The sequence below is a fragment of the Heterodontus francisci genome, chromosome 38, assembly GCF_036365525.1.
Source record: "Heterodontus francisci isolate sHetFra1 chromosome 38, sHetFra1.hap1, whole genome shotgun sequence".
Taxonomy (NCBI): domain Eukaryota; kingdom Metazoa; phylum Chordata; class Chondrichthyes; order Heterodontiformes; family Heterodontidae; genus Heterodontus; species Heterodontus francisci.
In genome coordinates, this window is record NC_090408.1 from 27,230,148 (window position 1) to 27,256,518 (window position 26,371).

At 39.1% G+C, this 26,371-nt stretch overlaps 2 protein-coding genes across 9 annotated transcripts in view; one reads left to right on the forward strand and one right to left on the reverse strand.

The window, feature by feature from the left end:
• galk2 (galactokinase 2) overlaps positions 1 to 5,763 on the forward strand; it is a 149,166-nt gene extending 143,403 nt beyond the window's left edge. For all 5 annotated transcript variants that reach the window (XM_068017943.1, XM_068017945.1, XM_068017944.1 and 2 more), the window contains one exon: positions 4,039 to 5,763. In XM_068017943.1, the coding sequence (XP_067874044.1) occupies positions 4,039 to 4,246 (208 nt within the window). In that variant the 3' untranslated portion in view covers positions 4,247 to 5,763. The remainder of the gene's footprint in view (positions 1 to 4,038) is intronic.
• LOC137352461 (protein FAM227B-like) overlaps positions 3,947 to 26,371 on the reverse strand; it is a 221,295-nt gene continuing 198,870 nt past the window's right edge. For all 4 annotated transcript variants that reach the window (XM_068017936.1, XM_068017934.1, XM_068017935.1 and 1 more), the window contains 6 exons: positions 21,696 to 21,808; positions 16,665 to 16,825; positions 9,616 to 9,693; positions 9,003 to 9,077; positions 5,921 to 5,981; positions 3,947 to 4,726 (listed from right to left, as the gene is read on the reverse strand). In XM_068017936.1, coding sequence (XP_067874037.1) covers positions 4,559 to 4,726; positions 5,921 to 5,981; positions 9,003 to 9,077; positions 9,616 to 9,693; positions 16,665 to 16,825; positions 21,696 to 21,808 — 656 coding nt within the window. In that variant the 3' untranslated portion in view covers positions 3,947 to 4,558. The remainder of the gene's footprint in view (positions 4,727 to 5,920; positions 5,982 to 9,002; positions 9,078 to 9,615; positions 9,694 to 16,664; positions 16,826 to 21,695; positions 21,809 to 26,371) is intronic.

Below are 26,371 nucleotides of genomic sequence, written 5' to 3' on the forward strand. Positions count from 1 at the left end.
TACAATTTTGCTATAAATAATAATCAGATGAAATTATCTCACTATGTTTACAATCTCAGTAGCACATCATAACCTGAGGAATTCTCAATTTTTGAATCAGTTACTCGTCCATATATTGAGTTTCTCATCTTCCTTCCTTGATATGAAAGGAATTGCAGTGTTCAAAATGTTTTTTCTTCAGATAAAAGTATTGTTTAGGAAAGAAGCACAAAATCAGCTCTGCCACTTTTTTTTAGAAAAAGTATCTTTGTCACATTCTCGCACACAGACATATGCACGTTCACACTCACACATAGAGACACAGGCAAAAATGTCGAGAAAAAAATGCAGTAAATAACAGCCATGGACAGGAAGAAGTATTGTTCCTCTTGTCTCATTTCTGAGCAATACTAATTTGGTATCACTACGTTAGAAAAACTGAGAAAATATAGGCTGCCAAAAGGAAAACGTTAAATTATGGGATGATGCAATTTACTCTTGGAGGGTCAGGTATCTGAAAACCTCTCCCATGGGCTTGAATGCCTGAAGATTATTACTTGACCCAAAGAATGAGGAACACTACACTTTTGAAAAGTAATCTACTTTTTTGAAGCTTTTGTTTCAAGGGACTCCAAAATCTAAAAAGTGGCATACCAGACATACATGTCATTCTATATTAAAAGCTTCCTCAGCTATCTGCCAGAGTCATTTGCTACATGATCTTGGTAAAAGACAGTTCTGTCCTTAGAAGACAGGTGAGATGGATTACTAATGGGACAAATGTATCTAAATTATTGGGTAGCTTTGTAAGTTACTAGTGTTAGATCTAAGCATAAGTATTTGTATGTGTATTTTTTGAAACAAAGAGTATCACCTAGATTATTGGAAAACATTGAAAACACTTTGAAGGGATTAAAGTAATGTTCCCACTGTTGGTGTAATCTCACTAGAATCTTGATCAAGATTTTTCATTCCATCATTGCTGCACTCCTAACCTTGACCAATTTCATAGGGTTAAACTAATCTAAACATTGCCAGCAGGATTCCTGCCTCTGTCCCGCAAGTCACCTTGGGTGGGAAGGGAGGAAAATCACTGACAGACCTTGGGCGCCTGCTGCGCGAAGCGCGCCTGGGGGCCTCCATACTTATCCCAAAATGGTTTTACTTTCTAAAATAAATCCCCCTCAATCCTGCCTTAGACTGTGCAGGCGACCCTTCTGGAATTAATCGTGTAGCTACGGTGAAAATTATAGCAAGTATGTCGGATGATGAATTCCTCTAATTTAAATGTGTCCACATAAATTGGAATGAAGAAAATAGGGTTGTGGGCACATTTGGCTCCCCGTTTGATTTCCCAGCAGTGCTGTGGTAACAGTCACTTCTATTGGAAGAGCCAACCCTGTTCCAGATGTTTTTTGCCAGTTATCCTGCAGCAGACAGTAGAATTCTGTCTTAGCCTATCTTGTGAAGTGGAAAATGTCCAGGCTCACCACCATGTGTGGTGCAACTTAAGTGTCACCACCAACAACCAAGAATAATGAAGAAAAATACTATTGGGGAACAGGAAAAAGCAAAAATGTCAGACTACCCAGTGGCAGGTAAAGGAACGAATATATGAAACAAAATTTAATTGAAAATGTGACACTAATGTCCCTTAGCTGGTCTGGCCTACATGTGACTCCAGACCCACAGCAATGTGGCTGTCTCTTAAATATCCTCTGAAATGGCCCAACAAGCCGTTCAGTTCAAGCGCAATTAAGAATGGGCAGTAAATGCTGGCCTAGCCAGCGACGCCCACATCCCACAAACAAATACAAAAAACATACAAATAACTGAAATGACATCTCTCTCTTTGTAAAGCCTACTTTAGCAGACCTGGTTCAAGGAAAACCCACGTTCCCATTTTATGTGGATGAGATAGATGGTGTGAGAAGCACTTCAATTGAACTAGGAAGATTCAGCATAGGACTGGTTTTATCAAATTATTCTATTTAAGGCCCACGTATGACTTTAGTGCAGCCTCGTATTCTCTGTCAAATTGCAGTGGAAAGTTGAGCATGGCGCAATCCAGGTACACAAGGACGCAGATCTTGTTTTATGACCTGAGCCTGCTACTAGAAAGGCTTCATGCCACCAGTGGAGCCATGGGAAACAGACTAATGTACCTTAATCTAAACTCAAAAAAGTACTCCTTACTGAACCAATGAAATAAATCATAATTTTCCACACTGGCTGTATTTTGTGAATGAGACTTCCATTTAATGGCTGTTGGAGCTCAATAGTTACTAGATTTAAACATCATGTTGGGCCCTTACAGACATCAGAGAAGAAACTTTCTTCCCATCAGTTTGGGCTGGAACTGAACCTGTGTCCTCAAGGTGAAGGAACATCAGACTAATCCCATTGTGTTATTCAATCCTTTTGGAATATAGGGATAGGGCAGGAAAGTGGAGTTGATGTATTAGCTCAGCCATGATCTTATTGAATGGCAGAGCAGACACAATGGGCTGTATGGCCTACTCTTGCTCCTATTTCTTGTTTTCTTAACTCTCTTGAACATGAAGCTGATGTTGAGCTCACTAAAGTTACAGTAAGCATATTCTGACATAGAGGAAACATTCTTTCTGGCATCTTCCTATACTTCCTCTGCCCTCAGTTCAGGATTTTGCTCCTCACTTTGCCATATTTAGATTTCTGTTGTCTAGTATGGTTTCATGTCTAGTGGACAAATGGTGGGATCCCCGTATGGTATCATTTGAGGCATGATAGAAATAGATTGCAAATGATCCATGGAATCTTTAATATCCTTATTTGGGATTCCAAAGCTACAGTTTGTAAAATTCCTAAAGTCTAAATTGTAATCAGTGATGCTTGCTTAAGATGAACTCCTTCAGTACAGCTACTGGATTTCCAGCAATGTCTGAATGAATGGAAAAATTGTCGGCAATACCATTCAGGTGCACATGGTTGTAAGCCCAATTTTCTGCCACCTCAGAATCCCCTGGATGTAATTTATTCCCCATCTTTCCTTGATGAAAGTTGGATGTCTGGACCATTTTTGAAATTAGTATTTGATTTTATATTGCAAAGGTGATCAAGAAAATGGCACTACACAAAGCTAGCACAGCCACAATCTGGTTCTTAAAGCACCTGTAATACTTAACTCAAAATATGTATTTTAATCGGTGAATTGGGTATAATAGGGGTTATACCAGCGTCTGACCTTGGGGAGCTGGAAGTAGAACTGCCTGCTCTCCTATCCTGGGGTAGCCTTTTATTACATGAAGAAGAGTTGAAGTCTTTTAATTTCGTGCCCCTTTTATCAATCTTTAATTGGTCTATTATTGTATATAAAGATCAGATGCAATGCTTTTAAACAGTTTTGGAACAAAATATGGAAGGTCTAGTAGCATGTATTTTGCTCTATAGATTATTTTGGCTTGCTCTAAGTTAGATGTATGGGCAACTCAGTAAAATAAACATTCAGCTCTGAGTCCATGATATGATCAGATGCTGCTGGTGGTTTTTAACACTAATCCTATTAATCTCATAAATGCTAGGTACTGGGTGGCACAATGGGTAAAATATAGCCCCTTTACCTTTGTGACCTGGATTCAAATTCATCCCAGATTGAAGGTATAAAAATCTCCTTTGAACTGCTGGTTGTAAGGGTCATATGTGAAATGAGTTTGGGCAGTCTTAATCCAATTCCAGTAGGCATGGGCAGTGCAGTACACTGTGTGCTACTGAGGTTGGGGTTGAGACAGAGTAAAGGAAGCTTTGTATTTGGTTGTGCTATAGCTGTTCTGGGAAAAGTTCCATTTCCTCACACTAGTATCCCTCATTTTGCTGAGCATAAAACTTTAAAGAAGGGGAAAAGATGTGCATCATGTGAAACCAGCATTTTAATGGTGTATAGTAAAGTGATTGCAATTAGACATGAAATTCTTACACATTTAGAATCCAGAGCATAGTTAGTGTTTATAGATAATTGTAACATGAAAAGTGAATGTTCATTTTCTGTCTAACAGCATTTACATTAATTATTCTCTTTTTCAGGCAGTCTGGTGCTGTTGGCTCACGTCTAACTGGCGCTGGATGGGGAGGCTGCACAGTGTCAATGGTGCCCACCGAAAAGTTGGATAGCTTCCTGACAAAGGTGCAAGAAGTCTATTACGAAGCTAATGTTCAAAGAGCAGCTTTGCAGACACAAAGGCTGTTTGCCACCCAGCCTGGAGGAGGAGCTGCAGTTTATCATGAGTCCTAAATAAAGTGCCAAGATTTGTAGGAATTAGGTGGTCTTTTCCCCAAAATAAACCAGTAAGCTGATCCACTTACTGCTTGTTGCTCTGAATAGTTAAGATACATTTTTCAAAGTTGTTCAAAAGAAACATTTATATTCTTGCAAGAAAGTAGAGCTGATCACAAAGCATTGTTTCCTCATATTCACCTTGTTTAATTTGTCCCAAGACAATTATTTGAGAATGCTCTTTTTTGTGACAAAAGACTGTATTTGTAACTTTTAATGTTTTACTAAAGGCTTTAACTAATTATACTCGGTAGCAATTGATGTGAAGATTCAAATCTGCGTAGATTTTGCTGGCATCCAAATATCTTCAGTTGTGTGTGTCTCTGTGTGTATCTCTGTCTCTGTGTGTGCCTCTGTCTCTGTGTGTGCCTCTGTCTCTGTGTGTGTCTCTGTTGATCTTGATTTTTGAAGCTCCTCATTGGATTCAGTTGTATTGTCCTAATGGAGATGAAAAGAATAGTGAAAGAACAAACTGTTAAACATATGTATACTATGCTAGATATTTTCCATGTTGTACCGTAAAACTAGAATATCTTGTTAGATAATATTTTTTCTACCCTGCATTAGGCAACAGGTGTGATCAGTACGGGATGGTTGATCTATTAATTAAATATACTATCCAGTAAGAATCTCCTGTTCAGACTGATTCAGTTATCACTGAAATCCAGGTGGCTAATTGGTGCACATCATAATGATCGTGATGAGCTTTGGGAGGTGGGTAGATTGGGATTGGTAGATTAATGCAGAGCCAAAAGAAAAAAGACTTGCATTTATAAAATGCCTTATAACCTCTTAGAAACATTTCTTTGAAGTAACAGTTGTTATTTAAGCAAAAGCACACAAGATCCTACAAACAGCAATGAGATGAATAACCAGTTTATTTGTTTTCAGTGATATTGACTGAGATAGGAATATTGTCAGCACACTGGGACAAATCATGTTCTTTAATACCTACCTGCCGAGGAAGCTAGGGACCTAAGTCTCATCGAAAGGATAGCATCTCCAACAATACAGCACTTCCTCATTACAGTCTAGTTTATAAATGCAAATCATGGAGTGGGTCTTGAATTACTGACCTGACTCTGAGGCGAGTTCATATTTATGAGTGTTGATTGGCTCTGATGCTTATGTGGATGTAAGAACACAGTAAGATGAATGTTTAAAGGATGTACAAGAATTTGTATTGTTAGTGCCTTGTGCTTAAGTGATCTCGTTCCTGGGTTCCAAAACTTGTTTACCTTACACACCTCGTTCAGTAATAAATAAAAGCATCAATAAATTATCAATGCATATATTGAATGAACTCAAAACTGCTTGGGAAGACAAATTTTTAAACATTCCATAACAGTAACTCATTTTGTAATAAAATTTTGAAAGTTATGCAATGTATTGAGTTTACCATCTATATTGCTGATTGAGAATTTTGTAACTTGAATTTCCTAGTCCTATAGAGATTAAACAAAAGTAAACCCTAATGCATCAAACACATGATTTTTTTTAAAGTTAAGAAACATAATTACAGAATGGTGCTAAATATATCAGTTTCATAGAATGAATAGTAATCATAAATAGCATCCATCAATGGAGGAGTTCAATTCATTCAATTCAAACTATCATATGATACAAACTTACCAACTCGCTGGGGATTAACTCAGTGTCATATGCTGTGCCACTGGAGAGCTTGTTTTTCAGCCTTATGTGATGTAGACAAAAAAAGGTTAGTTTCTTCCGTTGAGGGGAAAAGAACTTGAATTGAATAATGAATTGACACTTCTAACTTTAAGACTGTAACGCATTTTTTATACAACTATTTTAAAGGTAGAAATTTCTCAGATTTCATTTTCTCGACGCTGCTCTTAAAGGTGCTGATTTATGCTGCAGTATGGTTCCATAGGTACTGACAAACTAAGTGGTACCAATAAGACAATTTTCATATTCGAGTCTAGAGGGTGAGAGGATATTCAACTATGGATGGCATCACAGCAAGCCATAATCTATCCTCACCCAACATTCACTCAACCTGCACCTTTCAATGGAAGTTACTGAATAGTGTTCACCTACTTTTTTTGCTATAACAATTTTTCTGTTTCCTAACCTAGGGATGCTAATTGCATTCTCTCCAGAATTCTAACCTTTATGCAGTTTTTAAATTACATGTTTGATGCAAGGCCAGTGCTTGCAGAACACCAACATCAGAGTTTTTAGTCATACTCTTGTTGTGCTGGCAGCATTTTGCAAGCCAGTACTGTAAAGAACACCTATTGAGCATTAATGCATGGACGTTGTGAAGAGGCAAATATGGCTGCTGTAACCTTTCCCGTCTAAGAGCGAAGTCCAAAGTACGGAAAGTCCTCATCAGAGAACTCCTCTTTGCTGACGATGCTGCTTTAACATCTCACACTGAAGAGTGCCTGCAGAGTCTCATCGACAGGTTTGCGGCTGCCTGCAATGAATTTGGCCTAACCATCAGCCTCAAGAAAACGAACATCGTGGGGCAGGACGTCAGAAATGCTCCATCCATCAATATTGGCGACCACGCTCTGGAAGTGGTTCAAGAGTTCACCTACCTAGGCTCAACTATCACCAGTAACCTGTCTCTAGATGCAGAAATCAACAAGCGCATGGGTAAGGCTTCCACTGCTATGTCCAGACTGGCCAAGAGAGTGTGGGAAAATGGCGCACTGACACGGAACACAAAAGTCCGAGTGTATCAGGCCTGTGTCCTCAGTACCTTGCTCTACGGCAGCGAGGCCTGGACACCGTATGCCAGCCAAGAGCGACGTCTCAATTCATTCCATCTTCACTGCCTTCGGAGAATACTTGGCATCATGTGGCAGGACTATATCTCCAACACAGAAGTCCTTGAAGCGGCCAACACCCCCAGCTTATACACACTACTGAGTCAGCGGCGCTTGAGATGGCTTGGCCATGTGAGCCGCATGGAAGCTGGCAGGATCCCCAAAGACACATTGTACAGCGAGCTCGCCACTGGTATCAGACCCACCGGCCGTCCATGTCTCCGCTATAAAGACGTCTGCAAACGCGACATGAAATCGTGTGACATTGATCACAAGTCGTGGGAGTCAGTTGCCAGCATTCGCCAGAGCTGGCGGGCAGCCATAAAGACAGGGCTAAATAGTGGCGAGTCGAAGAGACTTAGTAGTTGGCAGGAAAAAAGACAGAGGCGCAAGGGGAGAGCCAACTGTGCAACAGCCCCGACAAACAAATTTCTCTGCAGCACCTGTGGAAGAGCCTGTCACTCCAGAATTGGCCTTTATAGCCACTCCAGGCGCTGCTTCACAGACCACTGACCACCTCCAGGTGCGTATCCATTGTCTCTCGAGATAAGGAGGCCCAAAAGAAAAGAAGAAAGAAAGTAAATATACCAAGGTCCTTCACTCTGTCTAAGTAGCTGAGGTTCTCAGAGCCAGGAATCATTCTTCTAGCTCTCCTCTAGACCTTTTCCAACGCTATGCTATCACCCACCATATGAGTGAGCAAAACTGGGCACAGTACTTCCGATAGAGTCTGACCAGCAATCTGTATAGTCACAAATGGTACTCGTTGATTTATACTGAATAGTTCTGTTAATACAACCTAAAATCTGTTAGCCTTAGCTACAGCTTCTTACAATGATCTTTGTACCATAACAACAAGATCTTTTTCTCTCTCAACCTTTTTCAGCATTGTTGCCTGCAAATGATAAGTTTATTCTGTGTTCGCCTACCAACAAGCATGGCAGTACATTTATCCAAATTAAATGTCATTTGCCATTGTGAGATCCACTCCCCAAGAACATTTAAATCTTTTTGCATTTGATTGTGCTCATCTACTATATTAGTCCTTGCACAGATTTTGATATCATCTCCAACCTTACTGACCATATCCTCAGCACCACTGACCAGGTCACAATAAAGACAGTGAACAGTAGCAGTCCTATGACCGATCCCTGGGGGGGTGTGGGGGGGGGGGGGGGTACGCTATTAGTAACGTGCCTCCTGGCTGGGCTGAACCATATCCATTAATTACAACTTTTTGGTCATGAGATTGGAGCCAATTCCTATTCCAATATATCAGATTCTTACAGAGACCACAATATTCTATCTAGTGAAGTAATCTAGTGTGAGCTACCTTATCAAAGGCTTTGTAAAGTCTGGACAGGCAATATCAACCAAACTTTCCTCATCCCTGCCTCAGCTTTGAAAGGAGGTATTTGAGATGTGATTTTAGAGATATATAGGATAGTAATCAGTATAAAAAAACATTAAAAGGGACACAGATTTAAACTCAAAAAAGGCAAATTTAAGATGGATATCCGCAAGTACATAATTATCTTATGATCTAGTGAACATACACAGAATCTACTTGTTTCTTTAAAAATTCCAGGGCTTTTGCCCCTATATGCTATCAACCATAAATTTCTGTACTGTATTTCACTTACTGTTATTGTGCCTTTGCAGTCATCATATTTAAAAAGGAACAGCACTGGTCACAGTATAACATGACATAGTTTTTAATGTGAATACGGTATTCCAAATGTTGTACTGACAAAACCTGGAGGCTACATCAGTAGCATTTCTCTTATCTCACTGTTAATATGTTCACAAAATCAGTGTCATAGTTTTGGTAACAGTCAGTAATTGCCATATCATTACTTCAGGCAATATAAAAATCTCATGCTCACAATAGCATTTTGTACAAAAGTATTACAAACCTGTCAATTTTTTTGTTAAACTGGATCTGGTCCCACCTTATTTTTGCAATTGCCCTTTGGGTTTGCTTATGTAAACTAAAGGGCACGGGAAAAGAAAAAAGAAAAAAGTGAGAATTATTTAGCAATCACTTCTATATGCACAACTGCATTGATTGCATATTATTTATTTCGAGATACAGCACTGAAACAGGCCCTTCGGCCCACCGAGTCTGTGCCAACCAACAACCACCAATTTATACTAACCCCATATTTACTACCACCTGCCTACAGTAGGGGCAATTTACAATGGCCAATTTACCTATCACCTGCAAGTCTTTGGCTGTGGGGGGAAACCGGAGCACCCGGCAGAAACCCACGCGGTCACAGGGAGAACTTGCAAACTCCACACAGGCAGTACCCAGAATTGAACCCAGGTCCCTGGAGCTGTGAGGCTGCGGTGCTAACCACTGTGCCGCCTTGTTATTGTTATGTGTGCATTGTTAGCACAACAGTATAATATAGATGTAAATTTGACTCTGAAATTAAAAACTTTGCTTAAGTATGTTTTAAAATAAGTATCAGTACAAGTGACAGTGTGACCTAATACCAAAGCAAGTGGAGACTTTTAACTTACTCGATATTTTTCTGGTGGCGCTCTTCGCTGAACTTCTGAGTTTCTTTGATAACATCTTGGTAGGTTGGAGCGAGTGGCGTGCATTGGTTTCAGTTAAAGTTAAAACGATAACTACTTTAGGACTATTTAGTGTCCTAAGATGGTAATTGCCTCATTATTGTTTTCTCATTAATCTTGCAATTACATGCTTAAAGATAGAGGACAAGTTAAGAAAACTGAGCCAAAAACAACATTAGAATTTTTTTTTAAATGGGGACCAAATCAGTTTTGTGCAACTCAAGATAATTTTGAAGCTCCTGGGACAGAGTGAACACAACAGTAGGCTTTGTTAAAGGTCAAGGCTTAGCATTGAAAGTTTAATCACCAGCAAATTAATTCAAAACTTAAAATCCAGACCCAAATTAGACTCTTGTGCTGCAGGCTTGCATTTGGCTACATACTGCTTTCTAGCAGGTTGATACCACCATGTTAGCCCACCCAGCAAATTGTGAATTAATGGTTCAGGTTGATGGAAAGGTAAAGCAAAATGGATATTCTTTAACTTTAGGACAAATTAATATGGCAACAAGATTACTGCTGAATATTTACTTACAATAATGAAGTTTTTTTTAACATTCTAATTTGGTTACTGAACTTCTGAACTGTGAACTGCCTTAGAATCATCATAGAAAGTTTAAGGCACAGAAAGAGGCCACTTGGCCCATCATGTCTGTGCCAGCTGAAAAATGATCCACTTATTCTAATCCCGCCTTCCAGCATTTGGTCCGTAGCCCTGCAGATTACAGCACTTGTGGTGCCTATCCAGACTCCTTTTGAATGAGTTGAGGGATTCTGCCTCAACTACCCTTTCAGGCAGTGAGTTTCAGACCATCACCACCCTCTCGGTGAAAAAGTTTTTCCTCATCTCCCCTCTAATTTTTCTACCCAATCACTTTAAATCTATGCCCCCTTGTCACTGAGCTCTCTGCTAAGGTGAATAGACCCTTCACCTCCACTCTATCCAGGCCCCTCAAAATTTTGCACATTTCAATCAGATCTCCCCTCAGCCTTCTCTGTTCCAAGGAGAACAACCCCAGCCTATCCAATCTTTCCTCATAGCTGCATTTTTCCAGTCCTGGCAACATCCTCATAAATCTCCTCTGTACCCTCTCTAGTGCAATTACATCCTTTCTGTAATGAGGTGACCAGAACTGCACACAGTACTCATGTTGTGGCCTAACTAATGAGTTATACAGTTCCAGCATAACCTCCCTGCTCTTATATTCTATACCTCGGCTAATAAAAGAAAGGATTCTATATACCCTCTTAACCACCTTATCAACCTGTCCTGCTACCTTCAGGGATCTGTGTACACTCACTCCAAGGTCCCTTACTCCCTCTACACTTCAGTATTTTTTCATTAATTGTGTATTCCTTTGCCTTGTTTGACCTCCCCAAATGTATCACCTCACACTTCTCCAAGTTGAATTCCATTTGCCACTTCTCTGCCCATCTGACCAGACCATCAATATCTTCCTGCAGCCTACAGCTGTCCTCCTTGCTTTCTACCACATGGCCAATTTTTGTGTCGTCCGCAAACTTCTTGATCATGTCCCCTACATTTACGTCCAAATCGTTAATGTACACCACAAAAAGCAGGGGACCCAGTACTGAGCCCTGCGGAACGCCACTGGAAACAGCCATCCAGTTGCTAAAACAGCCATCAACAATTACCCTTTGTTTCCCGCCACTGAGCCAATTTTGTATCTACGTTGCTGCATTTCCCTGGATCCCATGGAATTTTTTTTTAACCAGTCTGCCATGTGGGACCTTGTCAAAAGCCTTGCTAAAATCCATGTAGACCACATCAACTTATCTATCTTCCTTGTTACTTCAAAAAATTCGATCAAGTTGGTCAAACAAGATCTTCCCTTCACAAATCCTTGCTGACTATCCTTGATTAGCCAGTTTATCCTGTCTCTCAGAATAGATTCCAATAATTTGCCCACTACTGAGGTTAGTCTGTAATTATTCGGTCTATCCTTCACTTCCTTTTTAAACAGAGGTACAACGTTAGCAATTCTCCAATCCTCCGGCACCACACCTGTATTGTGAGGACTGGAAAATGATGGTCAGACCCTCTGCTATTTCCTCTCTTGCTTCTTTTAACAGCATAGGATACATTTAATTTGGCCCTGGTGATTTATCAACTTTCAAGGATGCTAATCCCATTAATACTTCCTTTCTCCCTATGTTTATCACATCCAATACTTCACATTCTTCCTCCTTAACTACAATAGCTGCATCGTCCCCCTCTTTTATGAAAATAGACGCAAAGCATTCATTAAGAACTATACCAATATCTTCCGCTCCTACACATAGGTTATCTTTTTGGTCTTTTTTGGGCCCTACTCTCTCCTTAGTTATCCTCTTACTCTTAATGTATATCTTTGGGTTCATCTTGATTTTGCTTTCCAATATTCTTTCATATACTCTCTTTGCTTTCCTAATTTCCTTTTTGATTTCACCCCTCCACTTTCCACTTTCTATACTCCTCTCGGCTTTCTGCAGCATTGAGTTCTCGGTGTCGGACGTAAGCTTTCCTTTTCTGCCTTATCTTACCCTGTAGGCTCCTTGACATCCATGGAGCTCTAGATTTGGCCGCCTCACCCTTTTTCTTTGTGGGAACATGTTTACCCTGAACCACTTGAATCTCCCCTTTGAATGTCTACCACTTTCCTGACCCTGATTTACCTTCAAGTAGCTGTTTCCAGTCCACTTCCGCTAAATCACTCCTCAGTTTAATAAAATTGGCCTTGCCCCAATTGAGAACTCCAACTCCTGTTCTATCTCTGTCCTTTTCCATAATTATGTTAAAACTGACTGAATTATGTACTACCTTAGTACAAATCTCCATTATCACACTGAGCCACTTTCACTTCTACCAATAGTTTTTGGAATGGAAGATTCATTTTTCATAGAAATACTCTGTTCGTAGTATTCTTCTAGAAATAGATTTTTTAATGTAAAGACTTTTTTAAACATGTTTTGTTAGTATTTCTCAACATTGTTGCATTATCCATGTAAAATACATGGATTTTACATTCTTTTTGTTTTTAATAAAGTAATCTAGATTCCATGTAGCTTATTTTAGTTTAATTCAGTGTCTTATTGAAGGTAGTAGGCTCTAAAATGGTTTTTGCTCATACCATACCAGTGTTAGGTAAAAGGATTAAAATTGGTTCCTGACAAGTCAGGAGTGTGATGGAATACTCTCGACTTGCCCGGATGGGTGCAGCTACAACAACAATCAAGAAGCTCCGCACCATTAGGACAAAGCAGCCCATTTGATTGGCACCCCATCCACAAACATTCACTCCCTTCACCACTGACACACAGTGGCAGCAGTGGGTACCATCTACAGGATGCACTGTAGCAACGCACCAAGACTCCTTCGACAGCACCTACCAGCTAGGAGGACAAGGACAGCAGTTACATGGGAATACCGCCACCTGCAAGTTCCCCTCCAAGCCACAAACCATCCTGACTTGGAACTATATCGCTGTTCCTTTACTGTCGCTGGGTCAAAATCCTGAAACTCCCTTCCTAATAGCACTGTGGGTGTACCTACCTCACATGGACTGCAGCAGTTCAAGAAGGCAGCTCACCACCACCTTCTCCAGTGCAATTAATAGTGGGCAATAAATGCTGGCTTAATCAGCGATGCCCATATCCCATGAACAAATAAAAAAAAAAGTTTCAATAGCTAGTAATCTTCTATCGCCACTATTTCATTATACAGTATCACAGTCCAGTATTATAAGGTGTTACCTCCCCACTTTGGGTTTTTTCCCCAGGATGCTCATTGAATTTTTATGTCAAAATTGAATATAGAAATGGGTTTTTATGAATCACAGAATTATTACAGCACAGAAAGAGGCCATTTGGTCCATTGTGTCAGCACTGGCTCTCTGAGTGAGCAATTCACTTAGTGTCATTCTCCTGCCTTCTCCCCGTAACCCTGCACATTCTTCCTTTTCAGATAATTATCTAATTCCCTTTTGAATGTCTCGATTGAACCTGCTTCCATCACACTCTCTGGCAGTACATTCCAGATCCTAACCACTCACTGTGAAAAGGTTTTTTTCTCATGTCGCCATTGCTTCTTTTGCCAATTAACCTTAAATCTGTGCCCTCTCGTTCTTGATCCTTTCACGAGTGGGAATAGTTTTTATCTATCTGCTCTGTCTAGCCCTCTCATGGTTTTGAATACCTCTATCAAATCTCCTCTCAACCTTCTCCAAGGAAAACAGTCCCAACCTATCTTCGTAAATGAAGTTCCTTGTCCCTGGAACCATTATCGTGAATTTTCTTTGCACTCTCTACAACGCCTTCACATCGTTCCTTAAATGCAGCACCCAGAACTAGATGCAATATTCCAGTTAAGGCTGATGCAGTGTTTTATACAAGTTTAGCATAACCTCCTTGCTCTTGTGCCCCTATTAGTAAAGCCTAGGATACTATATGCTTTATGAACTATTCTTTCAACCAGTCCTGCCACTTTTTAATGGCTTATGCACATATATACCTAGGTCCCTCTGCTGCTGCACCCCTCTTTAGAATTGTACCCTTTATTTTGTATTGTCCCTCCATGTTGCGCTGTTCTATAAATCTATAAAATGAACTACTTCACACATCTCCACATTGAACTTCATCTGCTTCTTGTCCGCCCATTCCATCAACTTGTCAATGGCCTTTTGAAGTTCCTGTTTCTGTAGTATTTCTGGTATGGCAAAGGAACAAAAAAAAATCAATGGCCACCAGAGTCTGAGAAAATGGCCTCAAGTTTCCTCCCTGGTTGCAACTTGGAAATTAGCCCTGAAAATGTGTCTGATGTTGAGGCCATTTTGCCTATTTCAAGTTACACCCACCTATCCAATTTCATTAGATAGAATACACCCAAACTGTGGCTAAAATGATGCACTTTTACATAAAATTTAGTTATACTCCAGCATCATATCATGCTAGGCATCAATTCAGGAGGTCAAGAGACCAAAACCAGTCTCTTGCTATGCGGGTTAGCATGCATGGACCAAGTTGGAGGTATTGAGTGGTGTTTTTTGCAGTTAGCATAGCTCTCACAGTTGGCAGCAAGACATGTTCTGGTGATATGACAAAGCACATACACTGTTTAGCCAATCAGAATGGGTGATGGACATTCTCTATTTGGAGCTAGCAAACAATCTATTCAGGAGACCAACTCAGTCTGATCACCTAAGGATACCAATGTGCCCCACATGAAAGGGAGGGGGTGCTGACCTACATAACCTAAACAATGGAAGGCAGCAACATACTGCTTCAACAATATGAAGTTACTCAACCAAGGATGCCCTGCTTGCCTATCCTCCCCACAGAGTCACAGCCAACAAGCTACTTCATACTTCATGTTTCTGCACATCTAAAAGATATTGCTGGAGGGAGCACCACAGACAAACCAATTTACAAACTTAAAATATATAAATTATAAAAAGATGGCAATCTGGACCAGTGACGTGATTCATTTTTTGAAATTAATTTCTAGACTACTTTCAAACAATCCCCTTAAAAGTCACATTTAATCTGCATAGCTGTCCTTACTGTATGGGACATGAAACTAAACTCCAAGATTAGCTATTGCATTTAAAGATGTTTAAAGATGAGTAAATTTTATTTGTAAAAGAAAAGTGCCAGAAGAAGTTTACAACTTAAATGAAACAGGATAGTAAAAGCCAAACACAGGATGTAGAACTACAATTTTTATTAAAAGAGAAAGTTTTGATAACTTTGACCTAGTAACTCACTTATGGAAGTACTCAGCGGTTTATTTTTCACTAAACCACTCTCTCCTCAAGGGTAGTCTTGAGGTCTCTTACAGGGGAATAAAACACTCTAGTGCATAGAATTTAGGACTGTAAAATTTAGATTATGGCTATGCTAGGGTTAAAGTTCATGTAACAAGCTAATAAGAGAAGCAGATATCCATGTTGTAAACTATCTGCTGGGAGTATTCTGCCATACAAAAGGAACGCGATGGCTATAAGGATAACAACAAAGATGATCTGAATGAAGACACTGCCTTGGGGAAACAAAGCTAAATCTTAAATTGATATGACTATCTGCCAAACCTGCCTGCTGGAAGCAATTATACATTTAGGAAGGATAGACCCAATTAAGATGATATTTAGTTCCGAATGTCATTAGCTCAATATGTAAATAATGATGCCCACATTGTACCAGGGGACAACAGATGTAATTTGGTGTAAGACAACATGACTACATTGTACTTTTGACATTTCCTCTAATGAGATATTACATAATGGTGTTACTAAAACTTATATGAAAATCTCTGAATGTGATAAAAGATTTAGTTGAAAATTATATAAAGTTACTCTGGAAAAACTTAAATTACTGAAAGAGAGTGTTATTTCTAAATACATTTATGAGAAATAACCTCAATCTGATGATTTTTTTTGTGTGCCTTGTGAGTGATTCTGCTTTTACAGTTTCAAGTCAGAGTCTCAAATGAAGTTATGTTGTTAAATTAGTCACACCACAAGACAGGAATTTACCAACTTCTAAGACCTTTATTATCTTCCCTGTCCCTTGTTAACCTCAGTGCCTGATGGAAATAGTTATGGACCCACTGTTATTACACAATTTATGAAAACTGTAAAAATATGCAGTCACTATATTATGTCCTTCAAGTATCTCAATATATATTTAAGTACTAAATTGCCATAGATATTTTAGTTTCTCACCTTTTAAATGTCCTTGCTTTAACAGACCCAAGTGACATAAGATAATTTTTCATGCGTTGAAAATGGTTATAATTTCATTAAGATTAGTTTTCCAGTGAGACTGTCAGGCTTAGTTCAAATGCACTACATTTACAGCTGTATAGTATGGAACACAAATATTTTTGTTAATATGCAAAGTTTATCATTCCGCCATGAATAGAGTACAAAATAATATTTTGTTAGAAAAATTTACTGACGTGTCACTGCACAAAAAAAATGACCATTAAAGGATATGGATCTTTGGAAATTTCAGTGCGCTTCAGTTTTGGTCCCATAGTGCCCAAACTTCTACCCACTATCTTTTTCATATTGAGAAAGTGAGCTACCAAAGGGCTTCGACCAGAAAGTCTGAAAAGTATATGCTGAAATTCAGGGCCTGGACCAGCATAACATGACTGTGAAAAGATAAAGTTCACTTTACAAATTGATTAAAAATGTAACATAGTATACCAATCAGAACTTTTTGTTTCTCTTCAACGAATTGGGTATTCCATGATTTTTTTCAGTTCAAATAGTTAATCAAAATATATGTGTGACCATACAAGTGAATTATGTACATATTCTTATCTAGTTTCCCTTTTAAAAAAATGTTGCCAAGATCCCCATTTAGGTCCTTGTGCATCAGGCTGAAGTACTGTAAATTCTGGTTCCCATGGCATAAGGGCACTATCCAAGACCAAATATCATCAGCATGAAAGGCTATTGAGAATGACTTGATAAGCTGGGGCCCTTCACCTCAGAAAGAGATGTGTCAAGAGGGGATCTTAAAAGGGATAAAGTAATAACACATTCAGGGCAGCATGACAAAAGTGCACATGTTCAAGATGATAAAGGGAAAACTTAGCACAGACATCAAAACAATTTTTTTAATTCTAGAAAATGATTAATAACTGGAAGAGTTTAGCAGGAGGCCAGAACACTGGACTCAATTAAGGAAAAGCTAGATGGTATAATGGAAAAGTGCTACTTTGGAATTCAGTATTCGGAAAAGCTGAGACAAAAATGACTCTCTCATCTGAACCTAACTTGTGATCTTGTAATTCACCATTTTCCAACTGAGAATGAGGGCATGGCTAAGGTCCTATATTCTCTTCTTACAATGTACTTGTACACTGATACAGTGTACCATCAGACTGCCCTTATAAAATAGCAATGTATACTGTGTCAATCATCTTTCATTAAAAAAGTATATTAAAATTCAAAAGTCCTGCTAATGGTGGCATAATGACTACACTTCAAAAGTACTTCATTGTAAACTGCTTTGGGACATACTGAAGTCATGAAAGGTGCTATATAATTGTAAGTCCTTCAAACAAAGTAGTAGGACAAGCATTTGCATTGACAATTTTCTAAGTTGAGTTCACAATCATACTTGCTGTGATGTCAGTGGAGCTCCAGAGCAGAAGGGAAAGTCACACCTGACACTCTGGTGTACCATTAGCAGTGGTTTGGAATTAATTTCCTGCTAGACCCCTTGACTGAGGAATGGTCTGTTATACAAGGAAAGAGTGAAAATGCAAAGAAAGTAAAAAGGAATACCTCCTCCCCCACTAAAAAAAAGCTGATGCCACACCACAGTAAATAAACAGTTATGAATTCACCTGGTAAATGTTCACTAAACAAAGGTAAGGTTGAGGTCTCTGTGCAGCCAGAAAGAATTGTGCATCAATCACTAATTCAGAACAAGCCGTTCAACTAAATCTGTAATTAGGCCCCTGCCTGAACAATCCTATATTACTAAGTATGAACATCATACTCTCCTGTACATTCAATTGTCTTTCAACTACCATTCCTCCCTTTCAACATATTGCCCACTACCTTACTATGCTTCTCAAAATAAAATTCAGGACTACTTTGAAATGAAGTGAAAACAATTAATTTTAACTGCTTATCCCTGTGGGAACACTCTCATTTGAGTCAAGATTGTGGATACAAGCCACACTCCAGGACTCAGCACATAATTTAGACTGATACATCAATGCAGTATTGAAAGAGTGCAACATTGTTCTGTCTTTCAGGCAAGATATTAAACCAATGCCTGTTCAGGTAGATTCAGAAGATCCCACAGCCATCTAGACGCATAAAAGCAGCTCTGGGGCTTATATGAATAGGAAAGACTTCCAGTCAGGACATCTCAAAAGTCAAATCATGCACAATACCCTGGTTGCAGCCACAATATCTTTATTATGTGCTAGTGGCATTATTTAAAACGACAGACTGGATAGATAACTACTAGTGTCCTTCCCTATCTCTGTAATCTCTAGTCGTACAACCCTCCGAGATCTGTGCATTCTTCAAACTCTGGCCTCTTGTGCATCTTTATTTCCTTTGCCACCCCCATCCCCACCCATTGGTGGCTGTGCCTATAGCTGTCTAGGCTCTGGAATTCCCTTCCCAAATTTCTTCATCTCTCTTTCCTCCTTAAAGACACTGCTTGAAATCTATCTCTGAACCAAGAAATTGTCCACCTCTCCTAATGTCCCCTGCTTTGGCTCAGTGTCAACTTTTGTCTGATTGCAACTCCTTGGGAGTGTATGTTAAGGAAGCTATATAATTGCAAGTTATTGTTGTAAATAGTAGGAGTCCCAGCACTGATCACTGAGGTACTCCATTCTACTTCTCACCACTCTAGTACCATTCCTCCAAAATGCACCCATTTCTCCTTTTCAGCCAGTTTCTTAACATTTCTGGGTTTTACCTATATAACAGCTGTCACTGCATAGAGTCATAATGGCACAGTAGGAGACCATTTGGCCCATCGAATCCATGGAGCAATATAGTAAGTCCTACTCCTCTGCTCTATCCCCACAGCCCTGCAAGTTTATTTCCCTCAAACGCCCATCAATTTCCTTTTGAAATCATTTATCATCTTCACTTCCACCACCCTCGTAGGCAGCGAGTTCCAGGTCATTACCGCTCGCTGCACAAAAAAGTTCTCACATTCCACATGTATATCTTGCCCAAAACAATTATGTGTCCCCTAGTCCTTGTATTGAGTTGTTGAGAACAGCTTTTCTTTGTCTACCTTGTCTAAACCTGTCATAATTTTGTACACCTCTATGAAATCTCCCCTCAACCTCCTTTGCTCCAGGGAAGACAATCCCTGCTTCTCCAACCTAACCTTGTAGCTAAAATCCACCATCTCTGAACCATTCTGGTAAATCTCCTCTGCATCCTCTCAAGGACCCTCCCATTGTTCATAAAGTGTGGTGACCAGAACTGGACGCAGTACCCTAGTTGTGCCCCAACCAGAGCTTTATAAAGGTTCAGCATAACTTCTCTGCTTTTGTACTCAATATCTCTATTTATGAAACCCAAGATTGCATTGCTTTGCTAACTACTTTCTCACTATGTTCTGCCACCTTTAAAGATCTATGTACATGAACCCCCAGGTCCCTCTGTCCCTGCACATACTTTAGAACTGTGCCATTAAGTCTATATCACCTCTCCCTATCCCTTCTGCCAAAATGCATCACTTCACACTTTTTTACATTAAATTCTATCTGCCACTTCTGCCCATTCTGCTGGTCTGTCTATGTTCTGTTGCAGTCGATTGGTATAATCCTCACTGTCTACCACACCTCCAAATTTGGTATCATCAGCATATTTTGAAATTTAACTCTGTTTCAATATCCAAGTCTTTTATACATATCAAAAAAAGCAGTGGTCCTAGCACTGACCTTTTGGGGAACACCGCTGTTTACCATTCTCCAGTCTGAAAAATCACCATTTACCACAACGCACTGTTTTCTGGCTTTAAGCTATTTTTTTATCCAAGCTAACACTGACCCTCATATTCCATGAGCCTCAATTTTGTTAACCAGCCTTTTATGTGATACTTTGTCAAACACTTTCTTGTCCATATAAGCAACATCCATTGCATTCCATTCATAAATCTTTTCTATTACTTCAACAAAAAAAATTAAATTAGATTAGTCAAACATGATCTATTTTTTCAAGAATTATTCATTGTATGCAAAGTGCTTTCAGATATTTTGATGATCTGACAGGCGCTATACAGAATCAAATCTTCCTTGATTACGCACAGTTTTGAATGTATGCAGCAACTTTACCAGGTCTAGATACACTAAATTGTAGGATTACCACAGTTCACTTGATGTGCCAACTTCTCAAAAAAGTCACTGGTTGATTATCCAGGACTCGGAAGCTATGTTGACTATTATTTACTATACTATTAACATTAACTATTAACATATACGTCCATGTCTCCGCTTTAAAGACGTCTGCAAACGCGACATGAAGTCCTGTGACATTGATCACAAGTCGTGGGAGTCAGTTGCCAGCGTTCGCCAGAGCTGGCGGGCAGCCATAAAGGCGGGGCTAAAGTGTGGCGAGTTGAAGAGACTTAGCAGTTGGCAGGAAAAAAGACAGAAGCGCAAGGAGAGAGCCAACTGTGTAACAGCCCAGACAAACAAATTTTTCTGCAGCACCTGTGGAAGAGCCTGTCACTCTAGAATTGGCCTTTATAGCCACTCCAGGCGCTGCTCCACACACCACTGATCACCTCCAGGCGCTTACCCATTGTCTCTCGAGATAAGGAGGCCAAACAAGACTATTAACATGCAGATGGTCCCCAAGATTGATCCTAACAATCAGTTGCTTTATTTTACCTGTTATTGATATATGAAAAACTTCTTGATCCTTTGCAATACTGAGTCCCAGATGAAACTTAACTATTCTACAGCTGATATCAGGAGAGACACACGCTGATAAGGTGATTAAGAGTGCAAAGTACTGTGATTCATTTCTACAGCAATAGAATACAAAGTCAGGAAGGTAATGGCAAATGTATATGTGATCTATCGAGAATTGTCAATGTAAATGTTTGTCCTAATACACTGTTATTGCATTATGCCACTGTTAGCAGGACTTTTGAATTTAAATATACCGTTTTCTATGAAAGTTGATTGGCACAATATGACTGTGATGTTGCTGTTTTTTTAAAATGCAGACTAATTTAGCAGTGGGATTGCCTGCACCCAATCTGCACAGGCATTGGTGCCACTGCTAAATTTGCAGGGTCAGTTTTTTTAGGTGCCTTTAAACAAGCTTAAGGCCACTTGAATATGTAAATGAGGGGCCTAAAGCTCATTCAGCATTTGGTCAGTCACATTATTTTTGATTTTCACTTGGACATTGGTGAGTGCAGCTACTCCACTGCCACTGCATTGCTGAACATCCCTCGCTGGCCCCAAAACTTTCAGTGCCCTCATGTTTTTAAAGAAAAATCTCTGATAAATGTACCTCTGTCTTAGCATAAACTGCAGCTGTGGTTTTTGGAGTTGATGCATCTTTCATATTTGGATTTCTTGCATCTTTTATTAGCTCAGCAAGGTCAAAGGCCAAATTCAACCCAGCTAGAAAACAGAAAAAGTTGATCAGTGCCTATAGTGATTCCTTAATTTGAAAGATTAGTTATTTCCTCTGTAAAACTACAAAATCAGAAATCACAAACTGTTTACAACATCTTTTTGCTGTTCTGTCTCTCTTGCTTTAATTCTGTTTACTCCAAAGAGAATTACTAAACAGATTTTAGATCTTCTACCACCCACACAGGTTTGGCACTTGGCATCTCTCCACCAGACTCTCAATTAATTTTACAGAATAAGTACTGCAATATAAATTTGTATGGTGGCCACAAGTGAAAATCATTCAATGAGTACATATCTGGGAAGAGAACCTATTAAGAAATATTTTTCCTAATCTTAACAGCTGCTCTTAATAGTAGAAGGTGGACAGTCATGATCATCAACAGCAAGAACAGGAAACAAACAATTTCCTATACAGAGATTTGATTTAATGATGACCAGGATGCATGGGAAGAGAGGTGAAGGGTAATAAAAATACAGAGATCTGTGTGTGCAGTTGAGTGGCTGACTTAAATGAGAGACAGAAAGGTTGATTAGGAGAGGTAGCAGGCATCAAGGAGACTGAAAGAAATGGCAAACTACTTTCCTCAATGCATCACTGAGAAATATAGCATCCAGTTTTTTTTTTGCACTGTCTCGATGGGCCGAATAAGCTCCTCTGTGCTATAACCATTCTCTGATTCTAGGTTAATCCCTGAGAAGAGTTGTTTTGTTTGTAATCTTGTGACATCAGATTTAGATTTGATTGTAATATTCTGAGTATATCTATGAATATACTACAATTGCATCTTAAAGCTGGGGCAAATTTTATGATTTGGGGATTCAGAATATTCTAATTAACTCTGTTATAAGACTTGTTACATGTGTTCATTTGCAGATCACCAGACATTAAATCCTGAATGCTATTTTAATTCTGAAATTGACACAATAAGCCTAGTATTCCAATAATGTCTATAGTGCACTAATGTCAGAATGATACAACATAGAAACAGACCATTTGGCATAGGAATCGTCTGTGCCGATGTTTTTTCCATTTGAGCCACCTATTCTAATCCCACTGGCTCACTCCCCATTCCCTTTAATATTTGAAAACCAGATTGAAGGGATTCAAACACAGAGTATAGATAGAGGCAGGCACAGAGTAAAGGCATAACAGCAAATTGGAAGATATTAGAAAGAAAAGGGAGGCTGGAGGGGTAGAGGTAATGCTTTTTGAAGAGAGGAATAATGACAGCACTCTGTGAGGAAGTGGAGTCTGAGAAAAGAAAGCTATGCACTATGCCAGGGAACATTGGGCCAGAGAGATAATTTTGTAGTAAAGAAGTGGGTTAGGAGGGAATCAAGTGTTCAAGAGAGAGGTCTCACAAAGGAAATGAGCTGCATGAGGCTGGAGGTTGGGGCAATTAAGGAATAGATACAAAATAAGATCAGAACACAGATATGGAGAAAGGGCGGCACAGTGGCGCAGTGGTTAGCACCGCAACCTCACAGCTCCAGGGACCCCGGGTTCAATTCTGGGTACTGTCTGTGTGGAGTTTGCAAGTTCTCCCTGTGTCTGCGTGGGTTTCCTCCGGGTGCTCCGGTTTCCTCCCACCGCCAAAGACTTGCAGGCAATAGGTTAATTGGCTGTTATCAATTGCCCCTAGTGTAGGTAGGTGGTAGGGCATATGGGATTACTGTAGGGTTAGTATAAATGGGTGGTTGTTGGTCGGCACAGACTCGGTGGGCCGAAGGGCCTGTTTCAGTGCTGTATCTCTAAAAAAAAACACAAAATAAAAAGATTGGGGCAGGAAAAAGGGGGCTAAAGACAAGATGACTCAGATGACTAAGTGGATTGTCTTCAAGACAAAATAATCTATAAAGAACTTGCACTTGACGTTGGAGGAAGATTATGCAGATAAAACAAAAATGTAATTTTACAAAAGCAAGTAGATTCTGCTATTATGTAGTAGGAATAGAAACAGATTCCACTGTATTAGATGTTATGTTTAGATTCACTGGATGCAGACATCCTTCCAGTGCATATGGGTGCTGGAAAGCCAAATTTAGCTAAAGGTTTAGAAGGGGTGATGGCCTCCTGAATGGCCTACTCCTGCTCCTAATTCGTATGTAAGTGTATTCTCCCAAGTTCATAAGATTCCACAACCTTTGTATATCGAACATATATTTGCCTTGAACACTTTGTAAAATAGGATAATTCCAAAGGCCCTTAGATTCAATAAATATTATCATTTATAATCTTAAGTGGCCTGTTAATGTCTGGCAGTGATCAACAGAATGCTGTTGGGAAGTTATTTCCTAAATCTTCTTCAGAGTACCCGGAGGCTGTTGGAATACACATCATCAACAAAAAATATTTCCACATAATTAAGAAATTACTCCACTAATGATCTTTGTCATTTTCTATTTATTCAATTCACACAGTTTCAGCTATGCAGCCTGGTAGATAGAAATGTAAAATATCATTTAGATAGTGTTAACTTGCTTTTTCCTAAATTCTTGAATTCCTAAACTTACATTGTTACATCGTTAGTTGACATAGTACACTTCAATCATAAATACTACAGAAATGTACTTACACATATATCTGGTGTGATTATTTTTATTTTAATATGACAAACAAATCTCAATGGCATATATAATATTTCCATTTTAAGTTAAAATATTATAATTATAACCAAGGCCATTTGGTGACCAACCTGTCAAGGGGTAGAAAGAAAAGTTGGCAAGATGAGAGGTTTCTTCCCATACTACTCAGGTATGTCTGGAGGTAGGCTAACCAAGCAGTTGGATTGCTGGTGTCACTAGAGATGCTTTTCAATTGATACTATCTTCTTTGACAGGAACAATGTGCAAGGAAGATAGTAGAAAAACGTATTAATAAAACAAAACCAAGAAAATGATTTATCAGAAGGTGGTAATTTAGAAAGTTTTGGCCAGAAAGGAAAAAGAGGATAGAGGAAATTTAAGAACATTTTAACTTTTTAAGGGAACTACAATCTTTTCTGCCATTACAAAAATGTTTGGAATGGATTTTGTAGCTCCAGCTGCCATTTCTTGATCTTTTAAGATTTTTGCCCTTGACAACCTATTGTTAATGGATTTCCAGTCTAAAACAGTAAAAAGCAAATACAAATATATAGAATTTAGGAACCAAGCAACAATTTCTAAACTTGCCATGATACACATGGGAAAAAATTCCCACACCCGATACTCAGAGGAAAATGTCCTATGAGGTTAATCACAAGGAACACAGTTGCAATGCAACTAGGAGTAACTAAGATGGCACTTTTAAAAGCAGCTCATTCTTGAAACAAAGATGATTCAAAATTAGATTGTAGTTACAGTTATGTTCAGCTACCAAACTCCAATTAGAGCAGCACACATCCTGAACAACTTTGTGGCTGTCTGAAGAATATCTTTACTATTTAACGATTTCCATTAGCACAATGACGGGGCAATAACAAACCTGGCGTGTGCTACAGATGCATATTAAATCATACAGGGAGACAACAGCTAAGTTCAAAAGAACTGTGAAATTTAATATCAGAAAATGTACTTCACGTGTACATTCTTGCTGAATTAAGGATATACTGGAAGACTGATAGAATCAACCCTTGGTCTTGTCCTTCAGTCATGCAGCCTGTCCTCAATTTGATCAGACAGTTTATACATACATCATTATTACTTAATTATGGGCGTGCAGACTGACTCAGATTGAGGTCAACAGAAATCATGGAAAAACCCACCAAATCTAATTTCAAAAGCAAGTCAGAAAACAACAGAAGAAGTGGCACCATATGTAAGATGAACATACATGGCATATTACATCACTTCTATGAAAAAAGTGTGATTTGCACAAAATTTCTGGATTACAAGGGGTTGTCACATCTGTTTTCTGCCATTCCTATTAAATCTGAGCTAGATCTAAGCTTTTGGATTTAAAGGCTTGGTTCTGATTAAATATGTCTGATCAAGGCTAAATTCTGATAGGCATGGTTCCTAGTTTTGGTCTTTTACATGATTATAAAGCCATAAAAAAGCTTCAGAACATTTTGCAAGTTGACCCCTTTTCTAAAAAACCACAGACTTAAAAAAAAAACATGTGCAAAAGATTTCTAATTAGATGCCAGCTCACTCTTGGCTTCACACGGAATCCATTTGAAAATTAATTTGGAGTCCACTCAATGTTATTGCATTGTCTTAGTCAATACTAGTTGATATTACACAGTAAAATATGACAAGTATTAAAAAATGATCTGGAAAGTAATGGGTCCCGCTTCATTGAACTTGTCATATTACTAGCTGCTTTAGCATGTTCTCGTGTCTAACTTCTACTTCTCAAATGTGAGTCTAGCACTAATATGAATAGAGAATTGACTGACACCCAAGAGCAGATGGTCTGGTCATTATCACACTGCTGTTTGTGGCAGCTTGCTGTGCACAAATTGCACGCAATTGTTTCTTACAATTGTGACTATACTTCAAAAGTGCTCCATCAACTGCAAAGCACTTTGAATGGTGCTATATAAATGCAATATTCCTTTCTTT